Source organism: Tupaia chinensis, unplaced genomic scaffold (genome assembly GCF_000334495.1).
Source record: "Tupaia chinensis unplaced genomic scaffold, TupChi_1.0 Scaffold000377_2, whole genome shotgun sequence".
NCBI classification, from domain to species: Eukaryota; Metazoa; Chordata; class Mammalia; order Scandentia; family Tupaiidae; genus Tupaia; species Tupaia belangeri.
Window position 1 is genome coordinate 869,644 of NW_006159876.1, and position 19,865 is coordinate 889,508.

At 40.8% G+C, this 19,865-nt stretch overlaps 1 protein-coding gene across 1 annotated transcript in view; it reads right to left on the minus strand.

Moving 5' to 3' along the window:
• PIAS1 (protein inhibitor of activated STAT 1) overlaps positions 1-19,865 on the minus strand; it is a 157,804-nt gene that overhangs the window by 15,672 nt on the left and 122,267 nt on the right. Inside the window, 3 exon segments of the mRNA XM_006153472.3 lie at positions 2,276-2,456; positions 4,123-4,253; positions 14,180-14,340. Coding sequence (XP_006153534.1) covers positions 2,276-2,456; positions 4,123-4,253; positions 14,180-14,340 — 473 coding nt within the window.

The window sequence follows — 19,865 nt, forward strand, 5'->3', positions numbered from 1 at the left end:
GAACAGCTCACGGAGTCCAACAGGGTAGGGAACCCAGATGAATACTAATCCCTCGGTGCTGAAGACGACTTTAGCTTTTAGCTTCTTTCTTCTTCCCGGCCGGCCGCTTTTTTTTTTACTTTTCGTGATAATGTTTTGAATTGCATTTTTTCCTTACGCTACACAAGAACCAACACAACAAGCTGGGCCTAAATGAACAGGTATTGGCTACCCATTATCATAGCTGCCAGGGCTGACTATGGGTTATTCCTGCCTAAAGATGTAAACTCTCGGGTTTCTTGTTTTTATCTGGAAATGGAGAGAAAGGTCTGGCATTTGCAAAACATGAATCTGGGTTCAATTAGTCACTGGGAAGCACAGGAAGTAGTTAATGCATCTAATGTAATTTTCCAAACATAATAAACAGAGCTATTTTTGGAGACACAGCAGAGTAAATACCCAAAGAAGAAATATTAGATTTCTAAACACTCAGAAGTTTTCTCTAAGGAAAAAATATAATCAGACAGTAAAACTATTGCATAGTTTACATCGGTACATAGGACTACTATTGACATTCTACAGAGCAAAATTAATATAGTAACGACACAATTAAGCCAAAAGTATTTGTAAATGCAGAGGTTTCAGAATCTCTTTAAATGCTGCAATTACAGCATGCAGGACGCCCATGACAGTATTTGGTCACACCAGGCTCTGACACTCATAGAATTTCTTGGAGTCAGAACTGTGCAGACACTTCTCCTACTTATGCTCGTGTTAGGTGCCTGGACTCTCCTTCTCCTCCTACTTGGGTTTATAAACCAAGCTGCTGTAATAACGAGGCTGGGCTTTCCGGGTAACAACAGCTATCAGCAGAGGCGTTATCAGAGGTAAATGTTCATGAAACAGGACTAGCATTCACGTATTACTTAGCGTAGATGCAGTAACTGCTGTCAAGGCTCTCTTACTAGCTGCACCCTGAGAGGCCCCTGCAGTGTGTTTGACTGACATCTTTCATCCTGTACAGTATGAAACCTGAAAGATTCGACTCCGAGCACAGAAATGTCTGCTCTTGGTCTGGTGTCACCCTTCCCATTTGAAACTTGTAACTCACAACAATGTCACCTACAGACTTCCCTTCCCTTCCTTCCGTGGTCTCTTCAGGCACTGTTCGGGGCAGTTTGTGAGCAGCTCTTATTTGGCTGTAACGACAGGTCACCCGAGTCCCCAGATACCCCCTAAGAGGGGCACATCTATTTCAAGACTCACTATTAGTGTGCTGCAAGTGTGCCTCAGCAAAAGGGGGCGCGGATTCTGGATGCGTCTATGGGACTAGCAGTTTAAGGGCATGATCAGACTTTGCTACTTGTTTAACCCCCTGCTATAAAGTGCTAAGCTCTTTGGTGAAGGTTGGGATCGTAGTTATTCATGTTATGATGTCATCCCCAGGGGGCTTTACACTAAGCAGGTGACTGTTTCAGCCAAACTAAAGCATAACCAAGGTACATAATTACTGATATGAGACTAATGGGGAACATGGAAGACGAGTCCGTAAAGTAGAAAATATGTATACTGCAGCTGGAGTCATCGCTGACCTTTCCCAGAAAGCTTCACACTCATGCCACGGCAGGTTTAGAGCATCTGGGCTTCCTCTGCCTGCCACTTGAGACATTCAACGTGGCGTTAAGTCTACAGCATTCAGTTTCCAGTTGGAGCGAGTGTTCTAAACCCTGTAGGCAGTACCAGGATCACCTGAGAACTTACTAGCAATACACATTATTCAGTCCTTACTCCTGCGTCAGACATGGGTGAAGAAGCAATGTGTCCATTTTAATAAGCTCTCAGGAGATTCTAATATATACCAAGTCTGAGGACCACTGTAATAGGATAAATACAGCAGCCCTCCCTTAACACAGTTTCACTTTACATGTTTTCAATTATTCACCAACAACTGTGGTCTGGAAATGTTAAATGGAAAACTCCAGAAACGAACCCACCTGTTAAGGACACTTAACGCCCCTCCGTTATTAGACTGAAAGGTCCTGTATGAACTGTGTTGCTACCACTGTGATTTCAGGCACCACTGGGAGTCTCGGAATTTAACTCTACAGGTAAGGGGGGATGCCTGTAAAATAAGTGACCCTTTCCAGGCACTGCCCCATCCTTCGGAAATATGACATATGTGGAAAATGCCTAGTCTTTGGTCGCGAAGTTTTATAATCAAGCTAAGTTTTGTTTGGCAGGTCTCAAATCTCCCTTCATCAAATCGACTTTGACAAAGACTTGCCTCGGCACTTACCCCTTATTATTCAGCGGTGACGTGGGAGACAGGGAAGGGCAGGTCCTCTTGGCAGACGGCTCTTCCTCCTCGTCGTCAGATGAACTGTCTATAGTTAGGTCGATCACCTCTACTTTCTTGTTCTTATTTGAGGACTGGTGATGAGAAGGAACCTGATGCTCCAATGTCGAGCTCAGGCATCCTGTGTGAGGATGATTAAAACACAAGGCAACAAAGATCCATGACATCTCTCTTCACTTCTCAGTGTCCTTAGAGATGAATTCATCAGATACAGTTCAGACTCATGGATTCACTGGGCAAGAGAGTGAAACCCACCCATGGCTTGGTCCCATCAGGCTCAAAACTACAATTTATTATTTTGAAAAATAATTCTGAACTAGGGCAACAATCAAAACGTGTATCTTCTTTTTTTTTTGAGAGAGGTTTTTTGCTATAGGGCGCGTGTGCTCGCCAGATAGACAGAGACAGACAGAGAGACAGAAAGTGAGAAATCACCCCCCAGGGGGGATGGCCACGCCACAATCCCTTCTCCTCCATTCTCCTCTCAGGATCTTGGGCATGCACACACATGTGCCTGGTGTGAATTTAAGCCACCAGGTCCAGGACGCAAACTGCGGTCCAACTACATGGGAGTCCAGCAACATAGCCATTACGCTAACTGCTGATCCCCTCAAAACGTGTCCACTTCAAATGAAAGCAGTTTGAGGGCAGAGATTGTATATGCATTGTGTATCACATGCTTATCTGTGCAGTACGTGACGTACCTAAGACACACTATGTTAACTAAAACTCTGGCTTAGTGATTAAGGGAGCTGGATCCCACATGGCTGACCATCGATCAAATCCCAGCTCTAGGGCTTGAACACTATGCAGGGTGCAGGTGTGTACATATCCCACATGCCGGCAGGAAGGAGGGACGGAAAAGGGACTGCAGCATGCTCATGCCCCACTGGGTACTTTCACCCTTTGCCCACATCCCCTTCCTGCGCAAGTACACATGCCCTCTGGCAATTAAAAGAAAACAGACCTACAGCTTCCTTCCAACAAAAATACACGAAAACCCAGGAAAAGAACTATAAATAAATAAAGTTCACTACTCCATATTCTCTCCTTTTTCTTTCAAATTTTTTCCCAGAGGGGGGTGTACTCACCAGAAAAAAGTGAGAGAAGTGAAACACCATCCCACGTAGGGAATGATCACACCATAATTTCTTCTCTCGCTCTTTCTTTCCTTTTAGGATTTTGGGCATGCAAGCCCGGATATGCAGCTTATTTCTCAAACCACTGGGTCTGGGACTCAAACTATTCAATTGGCTATGTGAGATCCAGCCACCTTAACTATGACACCACAGGCTGGCCCAGGATACTGTTTCAAAATCATGACTTTACAAATAACTTATCAGATTATATTACTTTCTAATTTTACACCAGAAAAAAATTTTTTTAAAGAATTATTTATGGAATCGGAAAAACAAAAACCAAAAAAAAAAAGGAATTATTTATTAATTTTATTTATCATTATTTTAACTTACTCGAGACAAAAAGAGAGTGAGAGAAAGCAAGTTGTCAGGTCCAGGACTCAAACGGTGGTCGGCCGTGTGGGAGTCTAATGCCCTAACTGCCATTCCACCCCACCTGCTGGCCCTAACACCAGAAAAATTTTAAAGCTGGCAAAATGGTGAATTTAGAAAGAGTTCTACTATTCCTGAACACTTAAAACATAATTTAGTAAGAATTATAGAGCTATCCATAAACTAATCAGTGTTTTTCTTTTGAAAATGTGTGCATTTTAATACTGACACCCAAGCAGGGAACTAGCCTCGTCCCTAAGAACAACGCTCACTCACCATCAACTCCATTGTAAGAGGCGGACACTTCCTGTACTTCCTTTTTTGATCTCATCGGTGCCCATGAGCCATCTTCCTTAAACTGTATTTCGTCACAATCTGTACAGTACTTGAGGATTTCCATAAACAAACTATAAAAAAAGAGTATGTCTTTGAAATTACATTTTAAATCGAGATAAATTACAAATATTACTGTTCAAAAACATTCAGATTTGCATAAGCATAAAAGAGAAAAAGGAAAGAACATAAGTTATATTGTTCTCGAAATCTAGTATTAAATAGTAGACCAGTTAGCTTAATCATGTAACATTTATGCAATAAAATATCCTGTAATCATGAAAAAGTAACATTTTTCAAAGCTTTTTAATAACATGGGAAAGCATTTATAAAAAGAAAACTGCATTTCAAAAATAAAATCCTGGGAACCAGCAGTTAGCGTAATGGCTATGTCGCTGAACTCCCACATAGTCGACCGCGGTTTGCGTCCCGGACCCGGTGGCTTAAAACTCACGCTGGGCGCATGTATGTGCGTGCCCAAGATCCCGAGAGGAGAATGGAGGAGAAGGGATTGTGGCGGGACCATCCCCCCTGGGGGGGGGATTTCTCACTTTCTGTCTCTAATGTCTCTCTCTGTCTGTCTGGTGAGCGCACGTGCCCTATAGCGAAAATCTCTCCAAAAAAAAAAAAAAATCCTATGTGTGAGTGGTACATGAACAGCAATTATCACTGGGGGGCAGGGGGAAAAGTTGATAGGTATTTATTTTCCTTGACTCTTTGTTGGGGAGACATATTCAAAGTTTTCTACAATAAGCATACTTTATTTGGTAAACTGAAATAATATACACAAAGTAAGTTTCCTTCATAAAACATCACATAGACACTGAAAATATTTTATTTACAAAGAATGCATAGAATTAGTTATGCTCATATTCTTAGGTTATAAAATATACATATTTTTTAGAGAGATTTTTACCAGAGGGCATGTGCTCTTGCTGGATAGACAGAGAGAGACAGAAAGACAGAAAGCAAGAAATCACCCCTGGGGAGGGATGGTCACACCACAATCCCTTCTCCATTCTCCTCTTAGGGTCTTGGGCACACATACAAATGTGTCCAGCATGAGATTTAAGCTGCTGGATCTTGGACTTGAACCATGGTTAAGTACATGGGAGTCCAGCAAAGTAACCGCTACGCTATCTGTTGGTTCCCCTAGGGTATAATATTAAGTAAAACTAAAGGATAAAGATTATTATAGTGTACAATCATAATTATATAAAAACAAAAATCAGAAAATTATATACCAAAAGAAGTTTATTTTCCTGTATTTTCTATTTTTTTGTTAAAGAATTAATTAATATTTTAATTTGACCAGAGAGAGAGAAAAGGAAAGTGAAAAAGCAAGCCACCAGGTGTGAGACTTGAACCACAGCTGGCCAGGTGAGATTCTAGCACCTTAATGACCACACCACCTGCTGGCCCCTATTTTCGAATTTTCTTTTGTTTACTTTTTTTTTTAACAGTTCTTTTCTTATTTTAAGAGGCTGAGAAAGAGAGGAAACTGGAGGTAGAGAGCACAGAGAGAAATAGACAAGTAGCCTCAACAGGGTCTGACAGCATGATCTCATCCGCCCCCACCCTGCCTCCAGGTGGTCAGGATCATGGGCTCGTGCACCTGGGGTTTAACGTCAAGCAGGGAACCAAACCCACAATCTTCTACAGGGGCCCACCATCACCTAAAGAGCGTGTCACTGTTGTACTGTCCCTGAAGAACTAGCTTTAACGTTTCTTGTCAAAGAGACCTACAATATTTTATTCTTCCAATTTTTGTTTGAAATTTTTTTCATTTTTTTTTTTAAAGAGAGATTTTTGCTATAGAGCGTGTGCACTCACCAGAGAGACTGAAAGTGAGAAATCAGCCCTCACATGGTCACGCTATAATCCCTTCTCCTCTATTCTCCTCTAGGGATCTTGGGCACACATGTACATGTGCCCAGCATGAGTTGTAAGCCGCCAGGTCCAAGACTTGAACCATAGTCGACTATGTGGGAATCTAGGAACATAAACATTACACCATCTGTTGTCCTTTCCTCTTTCATTTCTGAAACACATTTCACATGTAGAATTCTTTATTTTCTTTAAAAAAAAAAAAAAAGAAAAGAAAGAAAAGAGAGAGAAATTTTTGCTATAGGGACCATGTGCTCACCAGAGACAGAAAGCGAGAAATCAACCCTCCAGGGAGGGTGATTTTTTTTTTTTTTGCCATGTCAAAAATCCCTTCTCCATTCTCTCGGGATCTTGGGTATGCACACATACACGTCTGGCATGAATTTTAAGTCACTGAGTCTGAGACTTGAACCGCGGTTGACTACTAGGAGTCCAGCAATGTAAAGCATTATGCTATCTGCTAGTCCCTATATGTAGAATTCTAACATGACAGTATTTTTTTTTTTTAATTTAAAAATATGCCAGTCCTTTCTCTCCTGGCTTACAAAAGCTCTAATAAGAGTTCTGCTGTAATTTTTTTAATCTATATTCCTCTGTATATTAATGCTACCTTCCAGATTTTCTTTGTCTTTGGTATTAGCAGTTTGCATATGATATGTCAGGGTATATTCCATATTTATTTTTTAATCCTGCTTGGGAATGGCTGTTGTTCCTATATCTATGACTAGATAATCCATCTCGTCCTTCGGTGTCTGCCCTAGGGTGAAGGCATTTAGTATATGTTAAGTGGGACATACAGTACTTGTCTTTCATAGTCTGGCTTATTTTCTTCTTCTAAGTTTACCTACTCTGTGTCAAGTGACAGGATAATGTCCTTTATTTCTGTGTAGTATTCTATTGTACATATGTGTCACATTTTCTTTCTTCATTCATTCATTGGGTGTTGGGCACTTAGATTGATTCTATGTCTTAACTTTGCAAATAATGCTGCAATAATAAATATGGATGTGAAAACATCTTCTGAGTGATTTCCTGTCCTTTGGGTAAATACTTAAGAGTGGGTTTCCTGCATATACCTTAGTTTTATTTTTAGACCTCTGAAGACTTCTCAGACTGTTTCCCACAGTGGCTATACTAATTTACATTCCCACCAGCAGTGCAAGAGTAATTTCAACCGCACTTGTTAGTTTTTAAACTTTTTTTTTTTGAGAGATTTTTGCTATAGGGCGCGTGCGCTCGCCAGACAGAGACAGAGAGAAAGAGAGAGAGAGAGAAAGCAGGAAATCACCCCCCAGGGGGGATGGCCACACCGCAATCCCTTCTCCTCCATTCTCCTCTTGGGATCTTGGGCACACACACACACGTGCCCGGCGTGAGATTTAAGCCACCGGGTCCGGGACTTGAACCGCGGTTGACTACGTGGGAGTTCAGCGACATAGCCATTACACTAACTGCTGGTCCCTATTTTTTAAACTTTTTGACTCCAGTCCTTCAAACTGGGGTAAGGTGATACCTCATGGTTGTGGTTTGCACTTTCTTTATGGTAAGAGATGCTGAACACTTTTCCATATCCTTTTTTAGCCATTTGCATGTATTCTGTTGAGAGTTATCTTTCAGATCATTTATCCATTTTTTAAATTGTATTATTTTTTTAAACAGGTCAATCTTCATGTTTTTTGGTTATCAATTCCTTATCTGATGTATAATTTGCAAATATTCTTTGCCATTCTGTGGGTTGTCTCTTTATTGTTTCCCTTGCTGTACAGAAGCTTTTTAGCGTGATGTAATCCTATTTGCCTATTTTTGCTTCTTCAGTAGTTTCAAAATCATTCTGAGCACGTTATTTAGTTTCCATGAATTTGCTTTTCTTTTTTTTTATTTGTAAAACCAGGCCACTTTAGGGACCAGCAGTTGGCATAATGGCAATGTCGCTGAACTCCCATGTGGTTGATGCGGTTCAAGTCCCAGACCCAGTGGCTTAAACTCACGCTGGGCGTGTGTGCGTATGTGTGTGCCCAAGATCCTGAGAGGAGAATGGAGAAGGGATTGCAACGTGGCCACCCCCCCGGGGGATGATTTCTCGCTTTCTGTCTGTCTTTCTGGTGAGTGCACGCGCCCTATAGCAAAAGCCTCTCACAACAAAACAAACCCAGTCTACATTATTGCTTTAGTACAATTTAATAAATAACCTTTTGATGACTGCAGACATGTAAGACTGGCTATAATTCAATAGCATCAGTCATGATGGTTTTCCAGAATGGTGTATCATCTTCAAAAACTACAAGGAGTTACTTGTATGCAAGTGCTATCAGGCCAGTAAGACAGCACCTATGCATCCATCATTTTCAGGATTGTTAACTTGGGCATATTTCCCCCAAATAACATTGCCTCCTGTGTCACAAGGCCCAACTCGCTCATGTTCACCTCAATAACAGTACCTTTGGTGATAATACTCAAAGTTGTATGTAGAGGGGATGAGGGATTCTTCTTTACACCAACTACTGGCAGGCAAAAGGTGGCTTTCAGTTCAGGATGTGTTAGGTGGGCCTTCTTGAAATGTAAGGCCATTGGCCTATTGAATCTTTCATGTTTAGGTGGCTTTCTAGTAAAGCCATCTTCAACACAGTAGACTTTTGTAACCATCCTCTTCCATGCCTTCTCTCTCCTTCCTGTCTGAGTAACTTTTAATACTTGTTTCTCCCTGGGCTCAAACTTTGGGTAAAGGAACTTCTCATTTTCCCACTTTTTCTTTCCGTTTTGTTTAATCATATTGGAAAGTACTTTAGCTCGGGACTGTCCTTCTCTGTCCAACACATAGGCAGGGCCTGCCCCTTGTGGCAGCCCCTTGTGGAGTCTTTTCATCACTCTTCTGTTTGGTGTTCCTCTTTTCATGCATCTTGACAGTCTTTTTCATTTGTATTTTCTTAGCATGGCGCTGTTTATGATAGAGCTTAGCCTTCAGACCAATCATCTTTTTTTGCCTTCTTTGAACATTCATAAGCCTCCCAGCTTTCCTTCTTTCTCTTTTTCTCATGGTAAACCAAACGGTATCCATAGCGTTTACAATGTAATTCAATATATTTGTTTTGTGGCATGGTGACACCACAGAGTCACTAGGAGCAGCCTCCCAGACGCAAAGAAGTTGTCAACGTTCAAGTCTCAGAGACCAACTAGGATACCCAACACAGTCCGGGTTGGGAAAGTTGAATTTGTGCATTTTTGAGTTTTTTTGTTGTTGATTTCAAGGTTAATTCCACTGTGGTCAGAGAAGATGCTAGATGTACTTTCTATTATTTCAAATTTGTAAAGGCTTATTTTATGCCTTATTCATATGGTCACTCAGAGAATGTTTTATGTGTAGCTGAAAAAAAATGTGTATTTTGTATTTGTTGGGTGAAGTGTGTTATAGATACTTGTTGGGTCCATTTGGTTTACAGTATAATTCAACTCCTGAGTCTCTAAATTTTTGTCTAGATGACCTATCTGATGAGAATGGGATGCTAAAATTCACAATAACTGGGCCAGCTCCATGGCCCGGTGGTTAAGTAGCTGGATCTCACATGCTATCCACATAGTTTGAGTCCTAGACCTGATGGATTGAGAGACACGCTGAGCACATGTGCATTCGTGCCCTGAATCATAAAAAAAAGGGGAGGAGTGGAGAGAGAATGTAAAGAGATTGTATCATGAACACTTCCCATGAGAAGGGGTGATGTTTTCTCTTACCCCCCAACCCCTGCCCCTATTTAGTGCACAGACCCTCCAAGAAAGAAAAGAGGAGGGCAGGGGAACCTAACAATTAATGTGTTGAGTTAATCTCTCCCTTTAGGTCTAACAGTCTTTGTTTTATGCATTTAGGTGCTCTGACGTTGAGTGTGCAAATATTTATAACTGTCAAATCTTTTTGGTGACTAAATATCTTTAACATTATATAGTAACCTTATATGTCTCTCTGTACAGATTTTACCTTGAGGTCTGTTTTGTCCAGTATCAGCATACTACTGCTTGTTTTGGGTTCCTATTTGCATGGAATGACTTTTTCCAACTTTTCACTCTCAATCTGTGTGTGTCTGTACCAATACGGTGTTTCTTGCAAGCAGCGTAAAGAGAACTTTGTTTTTTTCATACAATCAGCCAGTTTGTAGCTTTTGATTGGGCAGTTTAATCCATTACATTCAATTCGATTACTAATGCGTATGGATTTACATCTGTCATTTTGTTAGTTGTTTCCTGTTTTATTTATTTATTTATTTTTTCTGTTATTGTTTATCCTTCCCATTTGGAAAGTTTTCAAAGTGGAAGGAAGTGAATCATTACACTTCTTTTTTAGCAGTTGCCCTTACTAATGAGTTTTATACTTTCATGTGATTTTTTTTTTTGGGGGGGAGAGGTTTTTGCTATAGGACGTGTGTGCTCGCCAGAAAGAGACAGAGAGACAGAAAGCAAGAAATCCCCCCCCCCCCCCGCGTGGATGGCCATGTCACAATTCCTTCTCCTCCATTTTCCTCTTGGAATCTAGGACTCGCACGCACACGCGCCCGGTGTGAGTTTAAGCCACCGGGTCTGGGAATCGAACCACAGTCGACTACATGGGAGTCCAACGACATAGCCATTACGCTAACTGGTGGTCCCGTGATTTTTTTTTTTAGAGAGGTTTTTGCTATAGGGTGCATGCCCTTGCCAGAAAGACAGAGAGAGACAGAAAGACAGAAAGTGAGAAATCACCCCCTGGGGGGTATGGTCATGCCACTATCCCTTCTTCTCCATTCTCCTCTCGGGATCTTGGGCATGCACACACATGTGCCCGGCATGAGTTTAAACCACCTGGTCCAGGACTTGAACCACGGTTGACTACATCCAGTGACATAGCCATGACGCCAATTGCTGGTCCCTCCTTCACATGATTTTATGAAGATATTTATCTTCTTTTCATTTCCAAATGTACTATAGCATTCCCTTAAGTATTTATGAAGGGTCTAGTATTGCTGAATCTCATCAGATTATGTTTGGGAATTAATTCTTTCAATTTGAAGGACAGTTTTGCTCAGTATGATAGTGTTGGCTGGAAATGTTTCTTTTCCAGAATTTTGAATATGCTATCCCATTCACTCCAGGTCTGTAAGGTTTCTGCTGACAGGTCTGAGGTTAGTCTGATATAGTATTATTTATAAGTAACTTGGTATATATCTCTAGCTGATTTAGAATTTTTAAAAAGAATTTTATAGAGGGCACGTGCACTGACTGGAGGGGGAGTAGAGAAAGTGAGAAACAACCCCCATGGGGAATGGTCGTGCTGCAATCCTTTCTCCTGCACTTCTCCCTCCCCTTTGGGATTTTGGGTATGCACACTCACGTGCCCGACGTGTTCTCTAAGCCACCAGGTCAAGGACTCGAACCACACAGTCAGCCATGTGGGACCCAGCTGCCTTCACCACCACACTACTTGTCGGCCCTAGGATTTTGTCTTTACCTCTGACGTTGGCATTCTGACTGAAATGTGTATGTGTAAGAGTGAGTGCAGGCATGCCAGTTAGTCGAGGGGAATGCCTGGTTTCCCCAGTCTCCGTGGTGGGGGTGAGGGTGGGGTGCGGCAAGGCAGGGTTGCTTACGCTCCGCACTCTGTTCCTCAGCGCGGTTTCCCCACCGCACTGACGCACCTGTGTTCCCGAGTATTTACTATTACACGGGCCTGGGTGACAGGGCCGTAGCTTTACTGCTCGCTCTTGCTCAGATGGTGCTGGAGCTACCAATATAGGCCTGCTGAGATTTTGGCAGGCTCTCAGGGATTTGGAAACCTGTAGGCCATATGTCAGTGGTTCAGATTTTGCTTCAGCACTGCTCTGTTCTCTGGTGCTACTCTGCACCTACTTGGGTCCGCGGAATTGGGATTAACAGGGGTAGGTCCTTCCCTGGAGTTATACAGCCCTGTGGATGTCAGAAACTTCCTTTCGCTGGACCCGGGGCCGTGGTGGAGTTTCAGACTTCAGGCAGCCAGGAACGCTGCCCACGGCAGGATCAGAGGCTGCTGATCTCTTGCTCACCCTTTCCCAGCCAAGATGAGCTCCCACTGATTCCAGCCTGCCTGTCTCAGCTGGGTGGGTGTTCGGTTCCTTCTCTATGCTCTTTATCTTGAGTTCCCAAGTTCTAGAAAACTGCAGATCTTTCCTTGGCAATATCGTGTTCTCCTGAGAAATTTCAGTAGAAGTGTGTAATTACTATTTTGTATCTTGATTTCAAAGAAGGTGTTAGTTCCTTCCCGTTGGCAATCTTGATCCTTCTCTCCAATTTTCCTCTAAAAGTATGTGTATGTGTGTGTGCGTGGTTTTTAGAACAAAACAGAGGGAATGTAAAGATATGGGGACCAGCAGTTGGCATAATGGCTATGTCGATGGACTGCCATGTAGTCAACCGTGGTTTGAGTCCCGGACCGGGTGGCTTAAACTCATACCAGGCGCGTGTGCGTGTGTGCCCAAGATCCCGAGAGGAGAATGGAGAAGAGGGGATTGCGGCGTGACCATCCCCCAGGGAGGGATGATTTCTTGTTCTCTGTCTCTCTATCTTTTTGGGGAGCACACGTGCTCTACAGCAAATAACATTATCCCACCTAAAAAAAAAAAAAAAAAAAGAAAAGAAAAGAAAAAAAGATATGTAACATATAGTTAATAAAATATTACAACCAATTCAGATTTAATAGTGGTCACTGACATTTCTGAAAAATTAATGATAAAAATATTTAAATTACAGGTTTCCCCCTCCATGACTGGTCTAATATCTTCCAAGTTCTATATTATACCTGCTAATTATAATTGCTACATATAGTCTATTTTTCTTTTTGGAGAGGTTTTTGCTATAGAGTATGTGCACTCACCAGACAGAGACAGACAGAAAGTGAGAAATCACCCCCCGGGTAGATGGCCACGCCACAATCCCTTCTCCTCCATTCTCCTTTTGGCATCTTGGGCACGCACGCGCATGTGCCTGACTTGAGTTTAAGCCACCGGGTCTGGGACTCAAACCATGGTCAACTACATGGGAGTCCAGCGACATAGCCATTACGCTAACTGCTGGTTCCAGCCCATTTCTTATAGTGCCATCTCCAAACAGTTTTCTCAAATATTACATACAGACAAACTACTGTGTTTTGCTGGGCAATATAGGAAATACAACTATCAATAGCTATCCTTCTTTTCACAATTTATTGAGTCATCAAGAAAGTCATGACACATTTTGCATCGAAAAACATAGAAAAATAAGTACGATTTTCCTGAAGACCTAATATGTTTGTTCAGTGGCAAAAAGGAGAAAAAAGGTTACAGAATAGAGAAAAATGTAAAGGACCATTCCAAGATACCTCCTAGGATATGTGTAAAAAAGTGTTGCTGGGATGCTGCAGGTAGATAAGAGAATAAAGAAGAAGACAAATGTTTCAGAGGAGACAGAAAAACAAACACAGTTGCTGGATGCGACAGGTTTACACCTATGTGAGAACAGGTATGACGAACCATGACTGAAGCTCAACCTGGAAATAAGTTCACTAGCAGAGCTTTACATGGTACACGTCAAGAGGTCATGACATTAACGCATGCATTTTAAACAAGGAGCAAACAAGGGAGCTGTGGTCACCTGGGAAGGTCCCAGGTTTGCATCCCAGAGCGTCCCTGGGCACATCAGGGCAATTATGCCCACGATTTGGTTGGCTGCAGCTAGGGCTGGGACCACGACATGAGAATCCTACTGGGTATGCCTGTCTCTCCCTCTGCCCCCTCTCTCTAATGGATGAGATACATTTAAAATAAATTTTAGAAATAAATAAAGAGGAAAAAATATTCGTAATATTAATAGCAAATACTGATTTCTAGGATAATGAAAATCCTATAAACATTTCTTCAACAAGTTCTGGGAAAATGTATATTCTGAAAAAACCATGCATGCACTTAAAAGTGCTGCTTGCACCACAACAAATTCATTCTTTAATTTCATTTTTCCACAAACGGTTTTCAGAGTCCCTTGTACAATTTAGAAAACAGTTAGTAGAATTTTTATACCAAACCTAAGGGGCAACAAACCCAGACAGTCATTCCAAGGTACAAGGAAAAACTTGAAAGTGACATACCCATCAATAATAAGGTGTTCATATGGAGCTTTCTTATCACAGACAGGACAAACCCAAGTTGGTTTTTTCTCATTCATCTGAATATAAAGAGTTGCGTCGAAACACTGCAGATGAGAACACGTAAGGGCCCGACATGGAATTGTCAGCCGCATTTTACCAAGCTTTAAAAGATAGGAAGAAAGTAAGTGTTAGACAAATGTTGTTCAAAATTTAAGCATCGATAAAAATTTCTTGAAACACTCAACAAGTTAAAGAAATGGCAGTTATTTGTCTGGTGTCAAACACAGTGTCCATGGAAAGTCTCCGATACAAAGCCCACACATCTGCATTTGGTGAGAATTATGACTCTTTAAAACTGGACATAAAATTTTGCAAATAACATGCAAAAGTGAGTGCATTTTTCAGAAAGAGTACTTTTTAAAGAAAGAATTATTTTATTTAACTTATTTAATATTATTATTATTATTTTCTAATTTGACCAGAGAGAGACAGAGGGAAAATGAGAAAGCAAGTCATCAGGTCCGGGACTTGAACTATAGTTGACTATCGGGGAGTCCAGCACCTTTAACCACCACGCCACCTGCTGGCTCCCCAAAAGAGTACTTTCACAACATTCTTAAAACTGTCCCTGTTTCCAAAAGTTAGGAACCACTTGACTAGAAATTCAGGGTTGTTTTTCTTAAAAGCATGCCTTACTGAATACTGCAGGATACAGAGATAAGGTATTTACCATCAGCCTTCTCTCTGAATGAGAATGTCCACAAGACAAAACTGAATCAATGAGCAGTCCCCACACCGCGAGGCATCGCTGGTCAATGGCAGCAGAGAGGAGTGTGGGTGTGGGCACGCTCTGTTTCTTTCCACACTGGGCACCATCACAACAGCCTTTATTTAGCTATCCCCAGCATGTTGACAGACTTCCCTTCTCGTCCTGAAAATGTTGCTTGAGTTGACACAGGTTGGGCATATCCCCTAACAAAGAGGGGCACTCTGTTTCATCTGGTCTCTGGGCTGCTAGCTTCAGCCCAGGCAGAGAAGCTACCCAGAGACCTGCATGGAGAGCAGCCCATCACAACCTCCTGCCCTGCAGGACACGTCCTACCACTGTGGGATCCCAGAACACTAAATGGCCATACAGGATAGAAGCTTTCTATTTTCAATAACTACATTGCTTACCAAGCACCAGAAAAAGATTTTTTCACATAATTTGTGAGCTTGAAAAACATAAAGGCTTGAAAAGGATATGAGTTAAATGAACAAAAAGATTCCTGTCTTAGAAGAACTTCAGGAAAATGTGCAATTTCCTAGTCTACCAAGGAAATCAAATGACATTCAGAGCTCTAAATTATTGTTCTGGTACCAGAGATTTACTGTGACCTTTCTGGTCCCCCCCCCCTTTTTTTTTGTAATCTCTAAAGTAACACTGTTTCCTCCTTACTTTAACTGGACGTAGTGAAAAAAAAAGAAAAAAGAATGGGCTGAATGCGCTATAAACTTATATGTAGAGAGAATACCACTTTGGAGAGTCAGAAGTATGAACAGGAGGGACCCAGGGTAAACATCTCTGTGCTCCCAACTCTACCCCTGTGATCACACTCTTCATTTGTGCATGTTCTCCTACTAAAACAGGGCCACCTCATCTCTGTCCCCAGCACTTGGAAACATACCTATACCTCAGGGACTCTGTCTCTGTTCTGGCATGACTTTGGATGTGTGCTCAGTGATTCTAGGAGCCATTCTAGGAGGTCTGCAGGACAGACAGCACTTTGAGTGCTCTGAATATGAACTTTGGAGTTAGATTACCTAAGTTTGAATCCTGGCCCCACTACTTACTGTGTGAATCTTCAATGTTTTTTTTATTTAGTCACTTAAAGGCATGGGTGTAAAATGGGGATTAAAAACAGCATCGACACCCTAAAATTGTGGGGATTAAATTATGTTAATGCACAGTGCTTGACACAGTAAGTTTTAAATAAATGTCACCATTATTAAAGTGGAGAAACCAATCTGTTTCAAATCACTCGGTATTCTAGAAGACCCACCTAAGCCTCGGCTCAGTCACTGTGGCATGCTATCCCCACGCAGTGCTAAATAGCTCCATTACTCCCGTACCACACACTCCTATTCTAATTTTACGGTCTGATTTACCTAAGCACCTAGTAAAAGGGCCAAAACCACAAACTATTTCTTATAACAGAAAAATGACCTATTTGCCACTTGGTAACATGTGCTCTGTTAGTTCAAAAACATCTTCCAAATGATGATCTAGTTGTTAGCCACACTACATTTCTGTATCTCAAGTCAGACCTTAACTGTAAAGTGCAAACTCCTGAGCAGGTATCTTGTCACTGCCTTAATGATAAGTAGAGAAACCACAGAATAAAAATCCTAGACAAATACGATAATAGCACAGCAGGTTCACAAACTATAAAACTATAAGGCTACCTGACGGATAGGAAAATAATAAGATGATAAAAACAGTGTTTCCGAATCCAAGGAGGAGGCCACAGACTTTATACACTAAAAGCGTCGCTCTCCAAAGGCCTTCATCTCACATAGCTTTATCCTCATAAACCCGGGCTGTCCATTTAAATCTTTTAGGCAAAAGAGCAACTCTCAAGCTTTTATAATCAGTTAAGCTGAACTACAGGGCTTTTAAGGAACACCTACATGGATAATGCAGGAGGACATTTATAAATGGACACAGGGAAGCAAAAATTAACTTTCAAATGTACTGTTTATTACCAGTCACACAAATGCAGAGAATCACAAAATGTTATGTGAGACTCCTGTTCTTGATTTAAAAAAATAATCATTAAATTCCTAACATTTAGCTGATAAATGGACACCAATTTTCTCTAACTTGGTATTAAGAGGGAAGCTGCGTTTTTTTTTTTAAAGAATTATTTTATTTAGTTTTATTTATTTAATGTATTTATTTTCATTTGACTAGAGAGGGGCAGAGTGAGAGAGTGAGAGAGAGAGAAAGTGAGAAAGCAAGCCTCCAGGTCCGGGACTCAAACCCTGGTAGGTTATGCAGGAGGTCTAGCACCCTTAACACACCACCCACCTGCCGGCCCCAAGAAGCTAAGTTTTGCACATCCTCATCTTCTGGTTACAAACCCTCCTTCCCTTTAGGCCATGACGGGTACCTGCACCCTTTGCTAGTACATGCTCTGAAAGCTGCTCCCATCTGCGCTCCTGTGCCACGGTCTTACTGCAATAGCGCTATGGCTCCAGAGACCAATGGTGCTGCCAAAGAAGATTCCTGATACAGTGTGAGCTCATTCAAAGGAGCATCAAAGTGTCAGCAAAAATAGGTACTTTCTCCTTGCAAAAAGAAAGGTAGGCATGTGATACTAAGAACTTCACGTTTCTAATACTCATAAATATTTCATAAGTAAGTTTCTAAAGACTATTTTTTTCCTTTTGTCAACTCTAAGTCATTTGTATTGGGGTCTACAGGTCTGAGAAGTATCTCAGAAAGCAGCTTCTCAAAGATTCTTCCAGATCTGTTTTTCATAAATCAGAACCAAAAAATTCCCAAGCAGCAAAAACATTTTTAATTATTTTCATTGCCTTTAGCTAAATGGCATTCAAACAACAGAAACTCATTTATTTTCAGCTCTGTACATCACAGGGGCAATTCAAATGCACAGTGAGATGCCGTATTTACATATTTCAATGGGAACAAATCTCTTTTATTATTCTATAACTTTGATATATAGATGGGTTTTCATTATTAAATTTTATTTTTTAGTAAAAACATACCTAAAAAATATGGCCTTACTGTTCCAGAATAATGATAAAGAGATAATCTGTTTAGTGACATAGAAACCTATGAACATATGAGAACTATAGATTTTACATACTTAAGATTTTCCCCTATAATCTGAATTTTGGAAGACGTCCGTTTAAAATGAACTGCTGAACCTGATGAACTACAGAGGGAGGAGCAGTGAGGATAAGAAATGAAAAAAGCTAGCATACTAAATGAAGAAGGACAAGGAGGAAAATGTAATTAACATCTTCTAACAATAAAGATTCCTGAGCTATGCAATTCAAAACTAGTCCCAAAGATGAACAACTGCCAGTGGCCCAGCTGGTGGTGAGGCGGCTAGACAGCTGGATCCCACATGGCTGACTGCGTGGTTTGACTTCTGGACCTGGCGGCTTGGAAAACACTTGGCACCTGTGCCTAAAATCCCAAAAGAAGGGGAAAATGGAGGAGAAGGGTTTGTGGCAGGACAATTCCCTGAGAAGGATGCTTTCTCTCTATCTCTGTCTCTGTCTGGCGAGTATACATGCTTCTGGCAGACTAACTTTAAAAATTCCAAGATTTATAATGTTACAGATATTATACATTAGCATAGTTATAAATATTTTAAAGTGAGACTGCAGAAAAACAAGACTTTTCTCAATGATTTAAATAGAATATAGGGCTTCTGTATTTATTTAAATTTAGTGAATATCATATCCTCTCAACTGGTGCTTTATAATGAAATGAGGTGCCAAGAAATCGTAGAGGGGAAGGAGTGGATAAATCAGGATTTTGTGGAAAGGGGAGAATAAGTATGCATCTATTTTTGTCTTTTTTCCACTCTCTACTTCCCTGGGCTGTGAATCGTTTTTTTCTAAAAAAAAAAATTGGAAATCAAAAACCAAAAAACAAAGCAGTTTCCTTTACAACACAGGCTGTTAACTGGGGATTTTTAACAATAATATAAAAAGTCTGGAATTGAAATACTTTCTCTAAGGAAAAAAAAATTGACCTCAAAGAAGAATGAGAAGAAAAGTTAGAGGGAAAAATAAAAGGATATATGCACAATGATAGGATTTGGTGGTTTTTATTAACTGTTTTGCATAATAATTGTATTTTTCTAACATATAAGGCTTATGAGTAAGAAGTCTCTAATTATTTCCCTCCCCAAAACAATTTCTTAACAGAGCTAGCCAAAATACAGTATATTATAAGCTAATCCATGAGCTTATGACTTTTTTCATATTCTGTTTGATGATTTTATAAATTTAAAAAGACTAAGATGTAGGACAAAAAACATTTCTGTTTAAATTCTTAATTTCTTTAAGAATTTAATAACTTCATAACCAGACTAGTAATACTGCAATATCAAAAGTGTTGAATATTGGGGCCGACAGGTGGCGTGATGGTTAAGGGCACTGGACTCCCACATGGTTGACCACAGTTCAAGTCCTGGACCTGGTGGCTTGCTTTCTCATTTTCCCTCTCCCTCTCGCTCTGTTCCTCTCTGGTCAAATAAAAAATAAAGTTAAATAAAATAATGTTTTAAAAACAGTTATCACTATCAGGCCTGCATGAACAATCCAGCCCAATCAGGAAACAGATAATGTCCACTCATTCTTCGTACTTTCTTCCCAATGTAGATATGATTAAATTGATTAATTATGAACAAAATATAATAAAAATGGCAAAGTAATTTACTACTTTTACATACTTTTATGTGGAAAAAAGCATACAAGAGTCATGACTACCATTCCTACTACTGGTGGACCTAATGTTAAATTAGTTAAGAAATAAATCTTAATATAATTTTTTTTGGAGAGGTTTTGCTGCAGGGCGTGTGCACTCACCAGAAAGACAGAGAGAGACGAAGAGACAGAAAGTGAGAAATCACACCCCAGGGGGGATGGACACGTCGCAGTCACT